General features: G+C 43.9%; 1 protein-coding gene across 1 annotated transcript; it reads right to left on the minus strand.

The window, feature by feature from the left end:
- Positions 1 to 240: 240 nt before the first annotated feature.
- Positions 241 to 23907, minus strand: LOC135893320 (ATP-dependent RNA helicase DDX19B). The gene is made up of 12 exons (XM_065421114.1): positions 23754 to 23907; positions 20907 to 20955; positions 20324 to 20377; positions 18809 to 18944; positions 11552 to 11644; positions 10485 to 10587; positions 8528 to 8642; positions 7540 to 7717; positions 6776 to 7013; positions 5201 to 5363; positions 4019 to 4210; positions 241 to 2125 (listed from the first exon to the last, which is right to left on the minus strand). Exons 1-12 carry the CDS (start codon positions 23892 to 23894, stop codon positions 2064 to 2066), a joined length of 1524 nt encoding a protein of 507 aa, XP_065277186.1. The 5' UTR covers positions 23895 to 23907; the 3' UTR covers positions 241 to 2063.

A 23907-nucleotide genomic window follows, 5' to 3' on the forward strand; every position in this document is an offset into this window, starting at 1 on the left:
GATCTCATTCGTTATCCAATATAGTTTAATGATAAATGGTTGGTGGGATGCTGCCATAACTCGACACTGAAAGCATCTGGGAAATACAGCAGCTCAGTTACACTAATCTCATATTTCACAGTGGAATTCACCTGTGAGTATTCCAAGAAGCAGCACTGCCAGAACTCCATCTCCGTCAACTCCTCTACACAAGACATTTGATAACAAACAGGGATGCCAGAGAGAAAGACGAACCGAAGCACAGTTCAGTACGTGTTCTTTATTCCAATTAAAAGTACATTAGAAACAGCACACAGGACCAGCAGCAGCGTTCATGACAGTTCAACCCAATGCACTGCTGTCACAAGGTCATTCAGCTGTACTATTAAAGTAGGTGATTGAAACAAGTCTTCCACTCTACACGCAAGCACTCACTCACCTGCCACTTTAAATAGGTTTTCAACAGAATAAAAATAGATACACCCCAGAATACAAAAAGTTTAATTTTAACAGTTTTTTCACTAAAGACTTTATACAAATTGATAAAAGGGTGCACAATTTCCTAAAATTTTAGGTACATTTTAAATGAGCCTTTTTTTACTTGGTAAAAGGATCAACATTCCTGTCTTTGAACAGAATATGATGGCCAAAATTGCAAAGAAAATTTATAGTTCAATTTACAATTTATACATTTGTTTTGAAGTGATTCCTGCACTGAGTAGCAGTCCGATGGCTGCTCACGCATGTCCACTTTTCCCAAAAGAACTGTGCACCACAAAGTTAATGTTTAGGAGCCTACTTCTCCTGGAATCGGGGGGGGAAACAAAAACCCACAAACTTCCATTTGTGCACGGTAAGTGGTCCCAACGCAACTAAAAGCCCAAACTTAGAAGTTCTAAATAAAACCTTCACTGGCAAGGGTCACCTTTGGGGCAAGGTTTGTAGGGACTGATGACCTGTCTGCTTTGCGATACAAGCACAATGAAAGTGGAGTGCTTCCCATCAGTATTTTGGCTGAGCAATTTAACTCAAGACTGTGGTACTGAAACATGCTGTAACAGGCAAATTTGGTGTTCTGTTTAAGGGTATTTTTGGTCAATACAAGCTATTATAATTTTTTACCAGATAAATATTCCTGTTTCCATTATTGATTGGTAGAGTCCAACAGCTCCATATGAGACTTCATGTGGAACTGCCCAGACAACAGCAGCATTTTAAAACTGGCACCACCTGCGTAAAGGTAACTATAACTCCCACTCCTCTACCAAGAGACACTACCATTTGTAGGGGTGAATTTATTTTGGATATTGATTAGTACAGTCCTCCTTACACTGCTGATCCCTCCCACCCACATGAACCAAGATTTGGTTTGGCAAGGTTAAATGCATCATATGGTTTCTATAGTAGTTAATTAACACTTTCAACCATTGCATTGCTTTATGAATAGTGGCCATTCTAAAAACGAACTAAAACCAAAATACTGCCCAGCAAAAGCAACACTGCACCACTATCTGAGAATATGAGCTAGTGGAAAGATCTTCTGGACAATCTACTTAAGGAAAAGTAGGGCAAATCCATCAGGAACCCAGAAAACAAACCTTTAGAGCACAAGGCAGCACTAGAAATATAAATTCTATTTCATGCGAGTTTAATTTTTAGCCAAAACCATCTGCCTTGTTTTTTAAAGTCAATGTCCATATATTTGGCTGTTGAGTTTTGTTTTACTGATCACATATGTCAAAAAATAATATCCCAATTAACCAAATAAAGCATTTGTTTATTCCTTTTAGATATTTATGTATTGGCCACTTTTTGGCAAATCTATTTCTTAGAATTTAAAACATGTTTCCATTTTAAGGCTAAACTAAGAAATGTTAAAAGCTTCTGTAAACATTTCCTCTTCTTCCGCAGAGCGGCACAATTTTAAGTCCAACTGCAATTTTTAAAGTGAGGTAATTTCTGTGTATTTATATCTTAAGAGTCCTTTTCATGACTGGCCAAAAGGTGTGCCAATCTGAACGCTGAGCCAATTGTAGTGGGAGAGCTACCACAGGAGGGCGTACATCAGTTCCAGCAGCTGCGTTTCAGTTGGCTATTTTCTCAATTTCATCCAAGTCGTCAGTATCCAGTTTTTCTATCTTTTTGTCTACAAGAGAAGATTAGAAGAGAATCGGAACTAGTTCACTTTGTACAATGAGAGACCAGAAGATGAAGCAAGGTCCCACCTTACTGTGTTAAATCCCACTTCTGTTCTTGTCAAAGATGAATCTATCCCAATCCATGACCAACACAATAAAATTAAGTTTTATAAATCAAGTCTCAACAATTTAGTGTGACAAAGTGGGAATTTTGGAAACATTCTTATGCATGCCTCAGTTTCCCTTTGTGCTTTGCATTGCTATGCATAGAATGTAAAGGATTAAAAAGCTGCTCTTGGGACAGAGAGGGGGGACATGAGGTGTTGTGTCACATAACTATCTGGAGTGGTACGAAGGCTAGGTGATTTAAAGAACAGGCTGAAACTGACCCAAATCAGTGGAGGCTCCAGAAAGGCAATGGGAACCCCAACAGCCAAGAAGTTCACACCCAGCAACCAACAGAGGAAGGAGATTTCCCCGCCCCCACCTCTCAGCAGGGAAGCTGAGCAAAAGCCCCAGCTGGAGAACAAAGGCATCAGGCGGCGGGGTTAAGACCTGGCCTTTGGAGTGACAGACACTCACCTGGGACTAAGGACAGGAGGGACAGAGATGGGGAGAGCACGCTAAGATGGCTCCTCAGCAGCATGGCTCAAGGGAGCCGTGACCCCACGCTGGCCATTCTGAACTTTATCTGAATCTTTGCCTCTCTATTCTGACCCAAGGACTTTCAGATTCTGTACGCCAGGTGACTAAGGAATTGTTACCTTGTTTTGGAAAAGCTGTCTGGGGTCAAAGCAAATACAGAGCATTGTGCTCTGAAGGAGTACAGTACAAACCTCCTGCAGGAGTCTGGCTTGGCTGGATTCGCTGCAGGGAGCCAGAGAGAGACAGGGTTCGCTGGTGCCCAAAGACCCAGTGTCAAAGCATTAGGCCTTGTCTATACTACCGCGATAAGCTGACCTAAGTTACGCTACTCCAGTGACATGAATAATGTAACTGGAGTCAACATGGTGTAGGTCACCTTACCACAGTGTCTACGCCGTGCTTGCCCGTCGACTTCCCTTACTCTTCTTGGAGTGGTGGATTATCAGAGTTGACCGGAGAGCTTCACTAGACCCGCTAAATTGACAGCTGCTGCATTGACTACAGCAGCGCCAACCTACCGGTAAGTGTAGACACACCCCTAGAGGTCACTGGCCTCCCCCAGTGGAACCGTGTGGGTACCTAGGGCTCGGCCCACTCAAGTGGTCACTTCCAAGGGACTGGCTACAGGCTGGGGCACAGACCACACCCTCTGGATCTGTGACTTGTAGATCACTGGGTCACTCAAGTTTCAAATTGGAAGCAATTTCTTGGGGGCGGGGGTGGTGGTGGTAATGTCTTTACTGTAAGCTGAGGGGCATTTAAGTAACGTTATGGTTTGTGGAATATCATTTTTAATAATGATGCCAGTTAGCCAATGAGAACTTGATTGACTTGGCAGGACACAAGCAAGATCTCCCAGGCACTTCTGTCATGCATCACTTTGGAAGTTTACTGTCTTATGACAGATGTAGAAGTTACTCAGATATTCCAAAATGGGCTATCATACCTGCCATTTAAACAGTATTCACTGTTCTACTGTAAAATAAAGACAATTATATCCGAAGTTATGCCCATTTGAATGTATATAAATAACTGGCTATTCCCCTAGTTATTTCTGAAACAAGGTGCTACATAAAGTGCAGTGGTACCCTTGACAGACTGTATGTAGCAAAGCAAAACTCTGTTAAGCCTAATCAAAGACCAAGACCACAGGGAAATCTGAATTAGAGTCAGGGTTGTCTGATACACAGTTGCTCAAAATTCTATAGAAATAATGCTATACCTACGCAAAAGAAATGAAGCTAAAGGGGACTTACTGAAATGTTCCTGAATTCTGTTGAGAATATTCATGCTGTGCTTGCTGTCTACCATGTTAACAGCCAGTCCTCGCTTGCCAAAACGACCTGTACGCCCAATCCGATGCAGATAAGTCTCATTATCTGGGTTGCCATCTTTATCCACAGGAAGGTCAAAGTTGATAACCACAGAGACCTGCTCTACATCAATCCCTGGGGAGGAAAGCGTTCGAGAGATTACAACTCTCCCTTTAGCCCATTTTAAGCCAGAGCAGCTTTAGTCCAGGATGGTTTCAGTGTTTTGATCCCAGAATCTAGGGCTTACCCAGAGCCATTAGTTTCAACACCTTTCCCAGAGCTGCACTATTACTGCCGCCAAGTTTCGTGGAAAGTTAAGCTACGTGCCATGATGAAGCCTGCAGCGATGTCAAGAGTGAGTGCTCAGCAAAACGTACAGGGATAATTGGAAACGTATGTTTCCATAGCATATAGAGGACCCTTTAAGATATAACAGTGAGAGGATGCTATTAAATGGAGGATGGATAATGTTTTCACCCCTCAGCTCATAGAGAAACTGAGCACCTTTGCATGACCTAATGCTTTCATACCAGAACTATATATGGATGTTTATGGGGGCCTAGAAAGACTAATAAATTGCAATAACTTCTAAAATATAGTCAATTGCCCCTCCTACTTCTCAACAGCCAGGCTAGGAGAGCCAGTCAACTTATTTCATTTAAGTGTTCAGCAGTGTCCAGAATGTCCCCTTTAGCTGTAACTTGCACGGGAGTTTATTCCTTTGCCTGACCCCTAGTGAAGCACAAGCCAGGGCAGGGCGCAGCCATGGGATGCCTCAATGTGCCCAAAGGACAGAAAAATGAGACTCTGGTGGAAGGGAAGATTCTTCAACCTACTTCAGGTCTCCTTTAAGGAAATCCCACGTTAAGCCATTCCAGCAGAGACGGACCTAACCCAACTCACACACGTCAAGGACCATCCAGAAGTTTTGGGGGACAACACGTCTGTCAGTCTCCCTTGGAATGGTTTTGTTAGGGACTCTTTTGTACAAATCTATCACAGGTTACAAATTCTTCTTTAGGAGGTACAGCAATATTTTGTATGTCTGTCACCAGACGGCACAGTCCCGTCTCAAGTACAACTACCCGCTTCCCTTCCCTGAGATGCAGTGACATTGTATTCTACCTCTGGCACAGACATTTGTGGTCACCAGCACTTTCTCTTTGCCCTCTCTGAAACGCTCGATCACTGCAGCTCTTTGTTCCACCATCATCTCACCACTTAGCAATGCCACCTGGTGACCTTCTTTCGACAGCTCTCCTGCCAGCCAGCCCGCTGTTTTACGAGTCTGAAATGTAAAGCAAGAGCAATTAAAATCTTTCTGGGAAGACAGTTTTTGAACTTCAAACAGGAACAGGCCTCTCTTAACAGAAGGGAATGCTCAGGGCTCCAACTCTGCTTGTTCCAGGATTCTAGCATCATAGTTTAAAAGGAACAAAGAACCCAAACCATTCCCATTTCTGTTTGAAAGCCTAACATTATGATAAAGCTTAGAGACATGTTTTCTATTTCCTTTTACAAAGGACAGCTCTGTGTGTGTAGTCAGGCAGCTCCACTGCTTGTCTGGGTCTCTCAGCAACAAGGAAAAGACTTAATAGGAAACTTATTGTAAGACCACGTCTTGCACCAAGAAGACTGGGACAAGTGTAGTATGTGGTACCACTAACTATTCATTTTTGGAAATTGGCTAGATTTCAAGTTGAAAACCTCCCTTTAAGGCCATCCAGTGAGAATCTCTGCTGAAGGGTTGAGTCAAGCCGCTATAAAATTCAAGATGCCAGTTCATTTTTAAAGTCCTGACTACATCAAACATTGCATTTTAAAACTGCAGGAAACGGCTCTTCGCTTTAGTGGACACTCGGGTACAGAACACGTGCCTTAACATACCAGTCTTCTTCCTATCTAGAGCTAAGCTTTGCTAGTGTGATCACCATGGGCCTCGATTAAAATTTGCAATTACAGCAGCTTCCATACAAGAATCCCAGAGTGCCACAACATGCCTGTGAGTATCATCACCATTTTACAGAGAGGGAAACTGAGGTCCAGCAGTCACAAGCCAGTGGCAGTCCTTTTACCTACAAGACTTATTTTTCCACCCCATTAAAGCCTTCTTGCTTTTATTTTTATCATTTTGTTGTACACTTTGTTTTGAGACGTATTTTACTGGTTTACAGAACCCTAAATTCTTTGGTTTTCAGAGACCGCTTTAAAAATAAAAGTGAGCCACACGATGGCTGGAACCATGCAAGCAACAAACATGTTTAAGACCAGCTGGGGCTAGATGGCTCCAGCATGGCTACCACGACTCACATGGGGCAGTTTGGCTATCATGATTTTAAGAAACTCCGTGTCCACAGGAGTAAGTGAAACTTCACTAGGAACCATTTTTTTAAATAACGGCTGTTAGTAGGGTTCCAGCCTCAGCAGAGATAGGACCAACAGGCAATTAGTGTCAGAGACAAGCCGAGAAGGCGGATTCTTCCAGCCACTCTCCTGCATTTTTCCATTTCCAAGACAAGGAATGGCTTGTTGCCCATTTGTGCTCCTAGAACGATCATGCCCTCAATCATCTTGCAAGGAGTCTGTGTCACTAGGATTCTTGGCATCTGCAGACACTATTTCAGAATGGGGCTGTTTTAACGAGAGCTCCCTTCGCTTTAGGGCGTGGCAAAGGTCACGCCATTCTCCAGAACGACTCACATGACAGAAGATCATGGCCTGGGCAATGGTGATGGCTCCATATATATTACAGAGAGCCTGGAACTTCTCATCTCGATTATTACACAGAACATAGTATTGCTTAATGGTGTCCAGCGTCTCCTCCTCTCGCTTCAGTTTGATGATGTTGGGGTCGGGAACAACTTTTTGGGCAAATTTCCATACAGAATCTTCAAAGGTGGCAGAAAATAGGAGCATCTGGCAATCTCTGGGGAGCATTCTGCAAGGCAAGGCAAACAAGTTAGGGTTTCCCTATTAGAAACCATCAGCCCAGTGGCACCTGCGGTAGCCCAGCAGCAGAGCATGTCACTTACAAACCTTTGGAATCAGCCTTTTCAGTCCGTTAGGCTTTCTAAACATTAGCCTATGAATATCTAATCACATCCCAACTCAATTTGCCAGTGGCATCCAGATAAATTTGGACATTTTAAGCAATGAATCCTCCTCAGGGGCTAGGGAGGGCTGTTCTCGAACCTTGAAATAATTAAATGTCTGTTTTCAATGAAATTCCAGCTTTATGAACTGCCTGGATTAGAGTTAAGTGTATTTCTATTGTAGCCTGTGGCCTTAGTCATCAGCAAATGATCACGTCCTGCCATTTGGAAGAGATCCCTTCCTGCAACCATGAAGAGGAAATGGGACATTAAATAGGCCAATGAGAGAAACCCACTGGCTGTGGTGGAGGGGAACTAGTATCTTTCCCTTTCCTCAGACAGCCCAGATGACAGCATGGGGATGTTCCTTACCTCTGAATGCGGATGCTCTGATCTTGATGGCCCTGGGTTGCTATCATCACATCAGCCTCATCCAGGACAAACACTTTAATCTTCTTGGGGTCTATGAATTTCAGTTTGGAGCACCAGTCCAGGACAGTGCCCGGAGTGCCAATTACAATCTGCTCAGAGATCTTCTGACCTCTCTCCACTGTTAGTAGACAGAAAGAAAGGCTTTCATGAGAGGTGTGTGGACAGCACTTCCATGAGGAGGTGAAAGCCGTATCATTGTGTATGTTACTCCCCACCCTACTCTCTTGCTCAGAGTTCTTCCCCTACTCTGGAGACTGACTTTTGGGGGGGGGGGGGGGGAGAGTAGTGAATAGTACAGTCCCATTAGTGCCAGAGCAACAGATGTCATTACATCCTCTATAGGGCAGTTCTGCAGCATACAACATTGCTTTCCCAGTCAGGGAGGTAATCTGTCAGAACACTAACCCCTTATGAAGCGCACAAGATCCACCGCTTCTCCCCAACTTCACGAATTTAGCAGTTTATACAGTGCCTACACCTGAAACAAGTAGTATGTGTAATTATCTGCACCAGCAACCCACAATATGAAAGATTCACTTGGACAAAACAGATCAGCCACCAATAAAGTTCGTCAGCCACTTCCATTTCACTAATAGTTACAAAGTTCAGTTATTTTCTGAGGAGACGGAGGAAGAAACTCAAGTAAAAAACCCAGATCATGAACTGTCCAACTCCCACTCCATGCCCAGTTTAGGGCTTCCAAGAGTGAAGTCCCATTACACCAGCTCATGTTCTGTACAGCAGTCAGACCTGACAGAATTTGATTCCAGACCAACTGTGCTAAGAGTATCTGATGTCAAACCCAATCACTTTCAAATTTTAAGAGAAAGTAATGCATTAAATTCCCATTACCACACCTCACTAGAAAAAGGGGTAAGTCTCCCTGGTTAGATCTGCAAAAAGGGGACATATTTCCCCTCACACTCACATTTATTGCCTCGGACAGCATATGCAAGACTTAGCTCCGGATGAAACTTTCCCATCTGTTCAATTACTTTTCCTGTTTGAAGTGCCAGCTCATATGTTGGGGAAAGGCACAAACACTGGAAGCAAAGCAGATAAGAGTATATTAGATTGTCACATAGTAGATCGTCACACTTTCCTGTGAAATACATTTAGTTGTGAAACTTCACCTCTGTGCAAATAGATGACCAATATTTTAGGATAAACACTGTTGTAGGTAAATTTCATTAACACTCATCAGCTGAACAGTGTTTTTAGTAAGTCACCCAATTAAAGGAAGTTCGTTTGCATGTGTAGCGTCATGTACCGGTTAGTTTTGTACAGCTTGTATATTTTGTATTGCCCACATAAGCATGTAAACAGAACACCCTGCGAAGAACGTCAGTGCTCAGTACTATGGTAATATGGCCAAACAAAGTGCCATATTAACAAAGACAGATACGTGTTTATAAGGGACATTTCTAATGAATTTAGCTCGAAGTGAAGATAACACAGCATCCTTAGCAAGGAAGCTCTTGCCTTGGTAAAACTGCGGAGTCCATTTCTGCAGAACAGCTAAGCGACGTGACTCCTGTGCTGCTGCCCACGCCCTGAAAGTGGGAACTCTACTCCGCATTGCTTCGGAGCAGTAGTTAGAAACATCAGCTGGCTTCCTAAACTGAATTTTCCCAACTCCTATCCAGTGTGCCGAACTCCTGTGCAAAAGGCCCTGTTACCCAGTCCAGCACTCTAACACAAAGGTATCAATGTAAACTGGACGAGGCAAGAAACCAACCAACCAACCAAACTGGAACGGGTACAGAGAAGGGCCACTAGGATGATCCGAGGAATGGAAAACCTTTCCTATGAAAGGAGACTCGAGGAGCTCGGTTTGTTTAGCCTAACCAAAAGAAGGCTGAGGGGGGATATGATTGCTCTCTTTAAATATATCAGAGGGATTAATACCAAGGAGGGAGAGGAATTATTTCAGCTTAGTAGTAATGTGGATACGAGAACGAATGGATATAAACTGGCCGTGGGGAAGTTTAGGCTTGAAATTAGACGAAGGTTTCTAACCGTCAGAGGGGTAAAATTTTGGAACAGCCTTCCGAGGGAAACGGTGGGGGCGAAGGACCTCTCTGGCTTCAAGATTAGGCTTGATAAGTTTATGGAGGGAATGGTTTGATGGGATAATGTGATTTTAGTCAATTAGGCATTAACGGGCCATCGCGGGTAAAATGAGGGTCCGGCTGTAGAATCTTGCCTGTATGCTCGGGGTTCTGCTGATCGCCATATTTGGGGTCGGGAAGGAATTTTCCTCCAGGGTAGATTGGCAGAGGCCCTGGAGGTTTTTCGCCTTCCTCCGCAGCATAGGGCAGGGGTCGCAGGCTGGAAGATTCTGTTGTGGGTGAGTCAGCTTTTGTGGCCTGCATCATGCGGGAGGTCAGACTAGATGACCATATTGGTCCCTTCTGACCTTAAAGTCTATGAGTCTATGAGTCTATGAGCACCCCATCTACTCCCTACTTCTCAGGGCTCCTCAACCACAGGTGGTTCGTCAGTACAGATCCTCTCCCTTCCAAACGCTGCTCCCGCCTCAACACCCCCACACACTCTCACCCCACCATGTTCCCCAGCACAGCACAGCTGCTCACCGTAACTCCAATTTGGCTGTTACGGGTACAGAAAGACGGAGGTGGAGAAAAGAAGGGAGGGCGGGAACCGGGCTGGTCAGGAGAGCTGGGAGAACCCAGTACCTCTGCACAAAAAGAATCAGCATTTTCAACTCTGCTCCCCAATGCTCAGACACCACAGCCCACTGGGAAGTTGAAGCTATGTAGCTGCTACCAGTGTCTTATCAAAGGAATATAGCTTCTCTCCACTAGATGGCACTGCACTACAACTAAAAACCAGCACAACCATTAGATTCCAGTAGCCCCTACCTGTGGATACTTGTTCCCGGGTTCAACTCGACTGAGCATGGCCAAGACGAAGGCAGCTGTCTTACCAGTACCAGACTGAGACTGTGCAATCAGGTTCTGTGGGCTGGATCAACACATAAGGGGACATTTTAAACACTTTGGCACAAGGTTAAATATAATCCATTCTATGACCAGCTAATACAAGATACACAGGTGAGAGATTTGGCAACACAGCTTAAATTAACTGAATGGCAGCCACAGATAAGTGATTTTAATACGTTCTGGATTAATTTGGCCCTGCATCTTGGCCACATCCTAACTGAAGTCACCATCTAGTTTCATAAGGGCAGGACTGTTTTTCGCCTTCCTCCGCAGCATAGGGCAGGGGTCGCAGGCTGGAAGATTCTGTGTGGGTGGGTCAGCTTTTGTGGCCTGCATCATGCGGGAGGTCAGACTAGATGACCATATTGGTCCCTTCTGACCTTAAAGTCTATGAGTCTATGACTGCACAAGGAGGACGACACGAGTGAATTTTCTGCAGGGCGCATGCATCTTGGCACAAGCAGCTTCTATGCGCTATGGAGATTTGAAGGGAAAGCTGCTGTGATGCTGCAGTAGTTTTCCATATTGTTCATCTCCCCCTAGCGTTAGCTTCACTACTCCATGCTCTTCACCTAAAGGGCACTGAGAAGCAAGGCGGACACGGTCCACAGCATTTTGACTGCTCTGTCCTGTCCAGGAGTTATGCAGGGCTGTTGCAGAACTGCCTTATCTCCCCTACATTGACAAGAGGATCAGATTTACTGCTGCCAGGAAGAACGGCATTGTCTTCAGTGTGGCTGAACATGCAGTGCAAGCCCTAGGCAAAGGGTGCTTATGGGGACCTATGGAAGTTTGCTGGGTAGCCAGGCAGCATTCTAAAGAATTTCAGCAGCACAGTCCTATGGAAAGGAAGCCCCTTCAGCACAGCGCACACAGCCACTAGTGTGTCTCAAGGCCACTTCAAGTAGGCCATCTCCTAGCCAGAGTGTTTACAGTTTAACAGTAATAGTACACACCCAGGGGAAGTGGAAAGCATGGATACGTACGGTTCAGCAAGCATCATGGGCAGAGCATTCTCCTGTATTTTCGAGGGTCTGTTGAAGCCCATGGCATAGACACCCTGCAGGAGCTGGGGTTTCCTGGAAAGAGAGAGAGTCGAGTGTTTCTGAACTAGTAAAAAACAGCACTAGAACCAGGAAGTCAAGTCAATGGGAGATTTTTTTTGAGTGCAAGTGAAAGGCAGGTGCCTGAAAAGCAAACCCTAACAGCAAGTAGGCCTGGGGCAATGCCTCTAGTACTACATTTACCAATAGTAAACTACTGTGGCAACCCATTTCTTCTCCACATTGCTAACAAAGTGGTTCATCTGTGACTCAATCACTATTAGCTTGTGCACACCCTAAAATGGGAGAAATACAATAGAACCCCATTTATTTGGTCTAATTGGGACTACGGCCAGATCAGATAATCAAAACTCTGGATAAACCAGAGAATGGGGAAATGTGATGCTGCAGCACCATCTAGTGACCACAGGAAAGATCACCCGCTTCTGGCCCTGGAGTCCTGGTTGTTTGGTAACTGCAGAGAGCCAGTTAAGGGAGAGTAAGATAAACGGGGTTCCCCATCCACAGCACAGCTTTGTACACATGAAACTCTGGACAGCAATCCTCGGATAGGAACTGAAACACTAGATCAAACGTTAGCATCTAAACCAGTGGCTCTCAAACTTTTTTTTAATTGGTGACCCCTTTCACATAGCAAGCCTCTGAGTGCAACCCCCCTTTTAAATTAAAAACACTTTTTTATATATTTAACACCATTATAAATGCTGGAGGCAAAGCAGGATTTGGAGTGGAGGTTGACCGCTTGCGACCCCCCATGTAATAACCTCGTGACCCCCTGAGGGGTCCCGACCCCCAGTTTGAGAACCCCTGATCTAACCAGATTGGGAAGCGAAGAGACACTATTTCAGACTATGTGCCTCCTTGTTTTATCAATGAATAAACTAGTTACTTTTAAGAGCAAAATACAGTACTTAGTAGCCTATCAAAGGATCATTTTGATATTGTGATTAACATCTGTGAACCCAATATTTATTTGAACCAAGAACATACAATAAGACCCTATTTTTTTACCTTAAGGAATATTAAACACTGGAAGGAGTCATTTGGCTACAATACACACTGCTGGGTTCTAAATTAATTAACCACTCAAGAAAGCACTCTAAGCATCAATGCCGACAGCTCAATTAAAATCTCTGCTCAGTATGTAGCAGCGATCAGGAGAGGCAAATGTGTCAGGATGTACAAAGAACAGAACAGAAAACAATACTAAAAGTGTGATCTTGCCTTGCTATAAAACAACAGTGCACCCACATCTGGAACACTGTGTGCAGGTCTGGTCACCTGGTGTCTAAGAGAGCAGAAAGAGGGAGTGTTCGGAGACATTCACCAAAAGGATTAGAGGACTGAAGAAATTTCTTTATGAGGAGAGATTAAATAGACTGGGACATTAAGGTTAGAGGAGATCTGAGATATATAAAATAATGAATGGGCTAGAGAAGGTAAGTCTGGAGCTTTTATTGACCCTCTCAATACAAGAGCAAGGAAACAGTCAATAAAAAGACAAGAAATTTAACCCACTGATAAAAGACAACATTTTTTACAACACAATTAACATGTGGAACTCTGTCACAAGCTATCATTGAGACTAAGACCTTAATGAATTAAACATGTATATGAATGAGAACATTGTGTTCATTATATAGGATGAAAACCATTGTATAAAGGATATAAACCTTCATGATTTGGGACGTAAGCCAGCTGCTAAGGATACATCTACCCTGCAAAAGACAACCATGGCAGCAAGTCTCAGAGCCTGGATCAACAGACTCATCTGGCAGGACTCGCGCTACAGGGCTAAAAATAGCAGTGAAACCCGGCGGGAAGGGGGGGTCTCAGAGCCCCAGCCCCAGGATCTACATTGCTATTTTTAGCTCCATAGCGTAAACCCCATAAGCCCAAGTTGGTTGACCTGGGTTCAGACACTCGCTGCCACAGATCTTTTTTTGCAGTGTAGACATACCCGAACTAATGGAGTTGGGAGGAAACTTCCCCTATGAGCAGGCTGTCTCCGTTCATGGGCTAACTGCCCCTCTGCCCCGTCCTGGTCTCTTCGAGTGCATTCCTTGCAGATTCACCTTCCCTGAGACAGAATCACGTCATTCTCCTGCTCTCGGCCCGGGCCCTGGGCTGCAGTCCCCTGTGTATCAACTGTCATAACCACAGCAAGGTTTGACTTATGTTCAGTATCTGCAGTTATCTGTTCGCTTTGGGAACAATGACTCTGGCAACCAGTGACCAAACAGCCTCCATGCGGCAAAGCATTATTTATTTAGAACAAAAGCATTGAATGGAAAACGGATCGTAAAAACAAACCAGACTAAACTTTCCTTCCCTAAAGCTTCCCATTCCCTGGGAGCAGGGAAGGCCTCATTTGCTTTCAGGCACTCCTGCAGGACCAGTCTGTTCTCATCAGGAACAGCACCTGACAAATGACCCACTGCCCCTTCCTCTCCTGAGAAGAGTTTAACTGTTTACTGTCCTTTTAAGCTCTAGTTTCCAGCCTGGCAAAACAGCTGTGGCACTTTGGACTGGTGCCTGGAAGTATGCCATTGTCTTGTAATTGGCTCCCAAGCACTTGGGGTGGCACTGTTTTGCCTTTATGTTTGTTCTTCTCCTAGCCCCCTCTTGTGCTAGATCAATACATTCATACAGGAAGTCTTATAACCCAATATACGATAACTTCCCCTCACTGACCAGATCTCAGAGTGTTCATAAATCACATAGCAACTCCACTTCAGTCACACTGATTATTCCACAACTGTCCATTATGGGGTTCCTGGCACCTTCCTCTAAAGCAGCGGTTCTCAACACAGCGGTGGCCCATCACCCATGTGACACCCTCAGGGCCATACGGGTAGTATATATAGTGTGTGGATGCAGCCCACATAACACAGAGCTGCATATGCAGCCCACAATGGTAAATAGCTTGAGAACCACTGCTCTAAAGCAGCTGTGCAGGCACTCCTGCCAGATACTGGACTAGAGAGACTACTGATCCAATCCAGTATGCCAATTCCCATGTCTCTGTGAAGTCCTATCAGCAGTGTCTTAACACCACAGTTATCAGCCCTGCCAGACTCATTAGTTCAAAAGGAGGTAACAGGACAGGAAGAAGTTCCATATGATTGCAAGGGCCATTTAACATTAAAGTTTTGCAAAAGTCACTTTTAAGATTTTGTATTTTTGATGTTCAACCTCTAAGAAGGAGAGTAAATACTGACTGGTGCGAGAAAGAGGTAAGTTATGGCATGCCTAGCTCAGCATGATTCAGGCTATTGATCTGTACACAGCTATACGATGGTACTCAATTTTAAGTGCAGTGGTGACACCCAAAGTGTTCAATTGCCAAAGTTACTAGCTGCTTCTGTTAACAAGGCACCTATAATCGATGAAGAATGCTTTCAAGTCACAGCAGACACTTGTGTATCTAAGGAGACTCCAGAGCAATCTAAAATTAAAGTTAAGATATTTGTATTTGTAAACTCTTAACCGATGACCTGTTTAACTGCTTCTTGTAGGTGTTAATGTTGCTTAGCAGCAATTTCCGAAAAGCAAATAGCAATTTTCCTGCCCACACTTTTCCTGCTTGTTAAACCTCTCTACTCGATTCAACATCCTTTTTAAGAAGCCCGTATTATTTGCAGTCTGTGGCTCAAATAAAAGCTCTTTGAATATGCAACCTTGTGTTAGTTCAAAAGCAAGGATCTCCAAAGCCCAATTCTCTGCAACAGTTGCCAAGGATACAACTAGTTGCAGAACCAAGACTCAATTAGTCTGAGTGCTCCCATCATTAGCTTTCTTTGATTGTTAGATGAATTCGCATCTTTCAAAAGCCAGACAGGCAAGGTATATGATCTAAGGAGCCTGTTTGTAGTCATTCAGCTACAAAGCGGTAGCTTAGAAAGGCAAAGCTGTAATGTTCCAAGGTGAAAAGTCTGTCAGGGTGGTTTCCTTTCAGGACCCATTTCCAAACAAGTGACAAAATCACCAATGTAATTAAGAATAGAACCTCAAGAGTAGAACTCCCTAGCACAGTTTTAAAAGTTTATCATCATACACCATATGCAACGCAGGTATTTAATGGGAAGATGGAGGCAGGAAGAACCGTAAAGGTATCATGTTTGGGACTGGCAGAGGAAGAATGGTTTGGCTTCCTCCTGTGCTCTTCATGGGCACTTGTATCTTCGCAAGGGATTTTAAAGGCGAACTGTAATAAGATGGAGCTCTTTACTTCTCCTTCTGATACACAAAACCAGAACTGCTTCAGTTTTCAAGAAGTGTTCTTGCTGCTTTGTAATATAAACATTATGCGGAATACCTGGTCTGATCGTCCCTCAATTTATGGAAGGAACTTGGGGGAGTGGGGGGAATGGAGACTTTTATACAAAGTGTTTTTGCTTTTGCCATTTACCTGTTAGTGACCAGATCAGTCATGGAGGTCATCTGAATATCCCTTCCCATCCCTCCCCCATCAGTTCAGCACATGCTGTTAAAGGCAAGCTCTACTGTGCAATCTTAGTTGCCATTCTGCAACTCATACAAGTTTGTATAAGATTTAATGTGGAAAAAAAAAATCTTCCAAACCATTAGACTGTCAGCACAGAGAACACTTGCAATGAGCTGGGAGGAAGGCTAAAGCAGAGCATGAAGAAGCTGCTCAAAATAAGCCCAGTTCGGGCACAAAAAGACCAAACACCTGTACGACAAGCAATTCTTCCTGTTGCTTGTGTTTAAACTATGCAAAACGCATAGTAAATATGCTAATTTACTAATTGTCTAAAAACTAATTTGCAGTTATCTGAAATGGAAACCTCTGCACTTCTCAGATACAAGGGATACCCCTTCCCAGACTGAAAACCTAACAGGCCATCAACGGAGCAAGACTGCTATTGCCTCAGCAGCTAGAATTTGAAGTCTGTCTGCTCATGCATTATCTCCTGTCGCAAGCCACTTAAAAGCAGCTAAACCAATGATGATCAGGTATTATTTGTTCAAGTAAATCTGTCCTGTTCACAATGGAATCAGAACTGTGCTAGCTACAACTATGTTGGCCCAATAGGTAAGTACATTGCAAAACAAACCCGAAGCCAAAGTCATTTCTCCTCTGAAGGCTTTTTCCATTGATCTACAAAACTAAACACTTAATTAGGAACCTGTTAAGTTCTAATTAGCTACCAAATCAAGAACTGTAAAGCAGACTGCTGGTGGGGAGGAGTGCTAATGAAATAGTGACTAAGAGCAGGAGCTAGAAATTTAAGTGGTTTTTCCAGATTCTTGGTAAAGTTGAAACAGGTCTTCCTCAGTGAAAGTTGGGACCATTTTATTCCACAGGCATGGTTCAAATGGAGACCTCTCCCATTTTGGAGTCTATCAGAGTGGGAGTTTCTAGCTATAGCTGCTTGATGGTAAGTTTACCCTTTTATTCCAGAGTTGCAGAATTTCAAAACCTTATTTGAGTCCCCTTACAAGAACCTTGAAGAGGCAAAGAGTAAAAGAAAGCCACCCCAAGCATGGGTTAGCGGATAACAATTCTTACTTAGGAAGCTTGTCCATTTGTGAACTATGGCTTATTGAAAAAGGCAGTTGTTTTAATATCAGAAGGGATGTGTGACTACAAAATACTTACCTATTTCATAAAACATCTTTGAGTAACTGATTTTTAAAAAAATCTTAATTTATTATATATGCTGTCTCTCAGCTCAGACAACAAAACTCTGACTAGTGAGTTTCAGTTTTGTTCTTAGTCAGTTTCATTTTCATCTTACCACGCACTAGCACAATGCAGGAATGTTTGGATTGTAAATACTACAGGAGAATATTTATTTAAAACACTAATTTAAAAAAAAAAATCAGTTTAGAAGAATAAGCTTCCAAAAAGACCTACATTGAGACAAGATTTATCTGGCAACATGAAGATTCTATGGGCGGGGAAAGATTTCATAGATCTTTTAATTTTAGGCTTTCAACCATTTTTGCTGTATTTCATCAATATCTAAGCTTAAATATAATTTAAGTTTCTTGCCCATTCTGCTGCAGAGTCTTTACAAATTGAGGTCTTTCTGCCACAAACCCTTCATGAAGAGTCTCCATTCAATACTAGCAAAGGGATGCACTCATCCCTCCTCCATGCTATTTAACTGTGGTGTTTGAGAGCCATTTTCTATAGGCAATCTAAAAGTCAGGCCAGCTGCAGCTGAAAGCTGATAACACTATCTTGACCCTGTTCTCCACCCCTCTTTTCCCAGGGTAGGATTTCTGTCTTTGTGTTCTCTAAGAAAACTTCCTTTGCACACTTAAGGTTCTCTTCCCCCTTCAGCCCTGGAATTTTCCCCTTTCGTTTCCCAGAACCTTCTCCCGAAACAACTTCTGATGGAGGATGGCACATCGCTGATTTTGAAAGTGCTAGCAAAATGCAGATGGGATGCTGTGGAGTCATATAGTCTGCATTTCACCGTAGAGACTTGCTGATAATGGGAGATCTTTGCAATATCCTGTCTTATTTGTAATAAGTACAAATTAGGTCAGTTTTCAAATACTATAACTCTTGTCCAAAGTACAAATGGTGTAAACAATCCATTTTCAACAGCAGTAGTCTAGAATCTGGTAGAAAAATCTTGACTGACCACTGTACATACTTTGCAGAAGTCACAGGAATATGGCCACACAGAAATACAGAATGCAGATCTCAGTTTGGCTTCTTCTACTTTGTTGCCTGAGACAGCTACAGATCTCTCCTGAGCTCATTTCTGCCCAAGTGTAGACACCATAAGGGATTGTAGGTGTCATTGTAGACGCTGTAAGGGATAACACGAGTGACCACACAATGCACTGCAACTAGTACAATGCTCAGTATTGGAAAACTGACATTTCCCTGACAATCTCCTGGCTGTGCCTATAGGTCACACCTAGAAATTTAGTCACCAGAAGACTAAAATTTTTCAGAAGAGTCAGTCATCTTTGATTTATAGACAGTTTAATGGGGCACAGCAAATTTGGCTGAATGACTGGAGTTATGGCTTTTGTTGCTGGAACACTTCTCCGGATACCTAACACCTGTAAATATCCTAAATCTTTCATAGCATCACTCTCGGGTGAATCCAAGATATTCAGCACCAACAGGAAGAGTTCTGCATCACGGCCTTGCAAGAGACTATAATTAGCAGAAGAACAGGGACTTACAGTCGCAGCTCCTCAAAAGACTTCACAGAGTAGAGAGGTGATGTAGGATCCCTCTGCAGCACCTCCACTTGGTTTGTTGTGTCCACCAGATTACTGCGAATCAGCTTGTTTAACAAGGATTGGGCAGCTCTGTCCTCTGTGGGGAAGGAAGTAAAAAATGAAGCGTTGTTTATATTTACAGAAGAGCAGGAGGCTCAAAGAACCAGCCATTCAGCTAAGAAGTTTTGGCTGAGCTCTGACAGTTACACTCCCACTATGATGTTGCACAATTAAGAGATATTATAAGAAGACTAATTAAAACAAACACCAAAACCAAAGCTGCGTTATTAAAAGAGGGGATTCTACTCAGTGACCAACCGTCACTGAGTTAAACAGGAAATACCTCTTAAACTAGCATAGGGAGTCTTTACATGTGGGAGAGATGGGTTAATGCAGAGGGATGCCACAGGCTAAGGACCACCTTACCAAACATACAGAAGTCTGCAGAAGAGAAGAATGAGGGGGGGATTTGATAGCTGCTTTCAACTACCTGAAAAGGGGTTCCAAAGAGGATGGAACTAGACTGTTCTCAGTGGTACCAGATGACAGAACAAGGAGTAATGGTCTCAAGTTGCAGTGGGGGAGGTTTAGGTTGGATATTAGGAAAAACTTTTTCACTAGGAAGTTGGTGAAGCATTGGAATGGGTTACCCCTAGGGAGGTGGTGGAATCTCCATCCTTAGAGGTTTTTAAGGTCAGGCTTGACAAAGCCCTGGCTGGGATGATTTAGTTGGGGATTGGTCCTGCTTTGAGCAGGGGGTTGGACTAGATGACCTCCTGAGGTCCCTTCCAACTCTGATATTCTATGAAGTCTGCTTTTCTAAGATATCTCTACCTGGATAGTGAAAACTCTAACCGATAGGTGGTGCAGGAGTACTGATCACCTTAAATATTGCTTTGGTGAGTTTCAAGTGTGGACAGGCGATTCTCTACTAAGGGTTTTAACACCAATGGCATGCTCTCAGTGTTAAGAGTTCCCAGTTTAATATCTCTGCCTCTATCCAGCATAGCCATTGCATCCTTGAGTTCCCCCATATAAGATAAACCTACTTTGGACAAGTTAAGTTGTCCTCCACAAAGAAGCCAGAGTACCCACCCACCTGCTAACTCACTATGAACAGTTTGTTTAATAAGAAAAAAATCAATATGTTCCAGAAGCCCCAAAGGCTAAGGAGCACTGGTTGTGAAGGCAATACAGACAGTGTTATCAAACAAACTGCTCCTGTATCTCACTGCAGACAGATACAGAGATCACCTTATTTCTCCCTCCCCCATCACCATATAGCAATCTCCTGAGTCAATATGGAGTAGTGTATTCTCACACCTCTTGCACAGAGAACCCTCATCAGAATGAGTTCCTTTGGGCAGATGCCAAGACTCTCCCATCCTCTGAAATGAAGTAGACTAACTTTAAACAGATTCAAAATTAACTGTTTTCCCACTGTCCCTTGTCAGAGTGCTTCTCAGCTGCGCTTACCTTTTTCCTCATCTTCTGTTTTCTCTGCATTGTCATCTGTCTTGACAACAGCACCTACACTTGGACAGACAATGCGGTTACTGGGGCAATCTCAAATGGAATGGGACCAAGCAAGCTCACATATCTCAGGCTCATCCAAAGAGGCAACGTTACTGTTAAAGCTAGGTAAAAAACAAAGCTGTAAACCACATCAGTAATAGGAACAGTTTTGCTCCATCTATGAAGGAAAAACTAAGCCAGGTTATAACATGAGAATGTTGGCAGTGTAGTTTGCTCCCAACTTAGTCAAACATGCCATAACATTTGAGTTCAATAGCAACCTGAATCCATCAGTTCTGGTCACTATAGTAATCCCTGAACCACTTTAATACTAAACAGCACTGAACAGTGAAAGTACAGTTTAAAAAGCTAACCACAAAAAATAAGCACTCAAGCCAGACATTTAGTTAAGGCTAGTAGTGGTTAGTTCCTGGAAGGTGGATGCTAAACTGGATTTCCCACCTTTCAAAAGATATAAAGTCCAGACCAAACACCCATGAAACAATGTTCTTTTCTAACCCAGCATTAGTTGCTATAAACTCACCATTGGAGCTTGGCTTAGTTTTCTCCTCCTTCAGGTGCAAGTTGCTCAACTGTATGTGTGGAAAAACAAGGAAATTGCAATAGTTACGCTCAGGAATCCTTCATTTGGCAAGAAGGCCCGCAGTGGAATCTTCCTCAAGGTTGACAATTTCAGACTCACGATCAGTAAAAGCATAACATGGGCTGTGGTAAAATTTTTAAACTCTAAACATAGTAGGAAGTGTAAAAATCCACCCTCAAATTAGCAGGAGCGGGGAGGCTTACAGAACATCCAATGCAAGGACACAGACAATGGTATGAGAGCTGCTACACTGTATTTTTCAATCAGAGAAGTCAGAGCCAAAGAGTCACCAGAATCTTTACTAAGATTTTGCTGTTTTCTGTTCATGCATCACTCATCTGAAATTTGGGCTTCAAGATAGTAATTTGAGCTGACAGCAGGCACAGGACTACTGACAGAAAATGGTTAACTCAGTATTACAAATTAGAGACCACTATCTAATGTAGCTGAAGGGTTGTTTATTTTTTATCAGGAATAGAGAACACCGTGGGACAGGATCGGAGTATGCGTCAGACTGAGGAGAGTGTTCTGTAATTGTCTACCACTGGTTTGGAGAACAGCCACCTTCCCAAAGAATGATACTTTATAAGTTTGTAGCAGAATAAAATTCTGAAGAGTACAAATCTTCATGTCTTGTCATCAAAAAGTTTGTATTCCCTAGAGCTAAAGAAACTTTCTTTAAATACTCTAACATATTAACCAGCTGTATGTGCTTGAAGACACCCAATTGTATCACAGGAGCAACAAAAGGAACATGTCAAATTCAGAATTGCAATTTTTAGCAAAAGAGTTGGGCACTGACATGGAAACCTGGGTTTCAGTCTCTCTCTTGCTTGTTTTTGGGCTGGTAGAGGTGGAGTATTGAAGAGTCAGTGAGCTCAGCACTCTGGTAGATTAAGCAGTAATGCTAACTAAAAGACACCCACAAAGCTGTGCTCAATTAACAGGATTGTGGTTGTGATACAGATATTAAAAATGAAGAAGTGGTGAATCCTGCAATTTTGATGATTCATTGGAGATTTACTGAATGTCATATGTTGAAAATTAGGTAAACACAACAATGGAATTCTCTGCAAATAAGTGTATGCCCTCATGGTGTGTTTGGATTCAACAAACAAGTAACCCCAAGAACAAATTGGTGTTCCATTATCCTGAAACTATAAAAATCAGCATGTACTTCATGCTTCTACACACACTAAATACATCAGATTTGCTGTCTCAACTCTGCCTCAGACACCAAAGAAATACACTCCCTGGATGCAGACATAACAGGAATAGCCATTGTGGTGTCTTCTGAATCCTAATATACCAGGAGAATGTATATATTCATGTGGCTTGACTGTCAGATTGAGAACTCCAGTCCTGTCAATCATCTCTCTTTTGCCCTCTCTTGGGAGAGGCAAATTGAAGAGAGTACCGCATCCCAGGCACACACTCATGTTAATCCAAGCTAGTAACTGAGTAGCAGCCTAACAAAAGCCAGTGTTTACCCACAGATCAAGGGGCCTCACAGTAAACCAATCTGAAATATTTTAAATTTCTGTTCATTTAGCACTTAAGGGACTAAGCTTATACACAGCTGCTAGAAAAGCTTCCGCATGGTTTTACTAATGCATTCCTGTAAAACTCATAAAAACCTGCCTGCCCATCTTTAATGGTGATAATAAAAAGGTAAGTATTCACCCTAAAATAAAGGGTGGGATAGACCTTTGCAATGGTGAGCTAATATAACTTGATCAGGACCTCCCAAATCACTGCTATCCTAACTTCCACCAACAGAAGATTGTCCAATAAAAGATATTACTTCATTCACCCTGTCTCTCTCATATCCTAGGACCAACAGGACTACAACAACACTGCAAATTCTAACCACAGACATCTCAAACAGAAGATGCCATTTGCTCATTGTTTATGTGAGGGTGGGGAAACTGGAACTGGGAAGCCAACATCACTTTATAGTTACAGCGCTTTACGTCTTCACAGTACCCAACGTTAATTTTCACTTGTGAGCTGAGTTAGACTTCAGCTTCAAGACTCCAGTAGGGTGAAATAAATTCATTAACACACCTGCCCTCCCCAGCCTTCTGACTCGGGTTGAAAAGGGAATACTTTCCTTTGGGGGGGGGGGGGCGCTCATATTTAGGACGCTACCTAAACTAGACACACAACCCCTTCCAGGGACTTGCTACAACACAGCTGCCATTGGGATTTTAGCCTCTAGCTGTGCCAAAGGCTTGGGCCCAGGTCAGCGATCTGCAGAGCGGAACCGAGCTGTCAGCGGGTCTCACAGCCCAAGCCTAGTGCAGAAGCCATTTCACTTCTCCGCCCATGGAAACCCCACTCTAGGGCGGGGGGTTCCAATCTGGGGTCCCCAGACTAGGGCTAAGATTTCCAAAGGAGTCCGCCCCTCCGGTTAACATTTTTTAGGGGCCCGCAAATAAAGAAAGGCGGAAAGCCGCTGACCCGGTTCCCAGCCCCGGACCCGCTGAGTGGGTCACAGGGGGCAGACCCGAGCCAGACCCCCGCTGTCCCGGGCGCCTCCTTACTCGGCGGCGGGCGGGCTGGGGCCGATGCCACGGTGGGAGGCGGCACCTGCTCAACCCCCCCCCCCCCCGCTCCGGGCTCAGCCTAGACCCGGGCTCCCGACGGGCCTGGCCTCTGGCCCCCGGCCCAGCGGAGCCCCCCGAAGGGCCTCGGCCTCCCGCGTCCTGCCCCGCAGAGACCCAACCCCCCCCCCCCTTCCCTCCTCTCATCCCGGCCCGGCCCCGTTTCCTCCCCCGGACTCACCGACTCGGCGGCCGCTTCCTGCTCGTCCACCGCCAGAGCCCAGGAGTCGGTGGCCATGGTCCGGGTGATGGCGGCAGGGCTGGGAGCTCGCAGGGCTCGGGACCAGTAGCCGCAATGGCGCCGCCGAGGGAAAGGAGACATGCGCGGCGGCCAG

This window comes from Emys orbicularis, chromosome 22, assembly GCF_028017835.1.
Source record: "Emys orbicularis isolate rEmyOrb1 chromosome 22, rEmyOrb1.hap1, whole genome shotgun sequence".
NCBI lineage: Eukaryota > Metazoa > Chordata > Testudines > Emydidae > Emys > Emys orbicularis.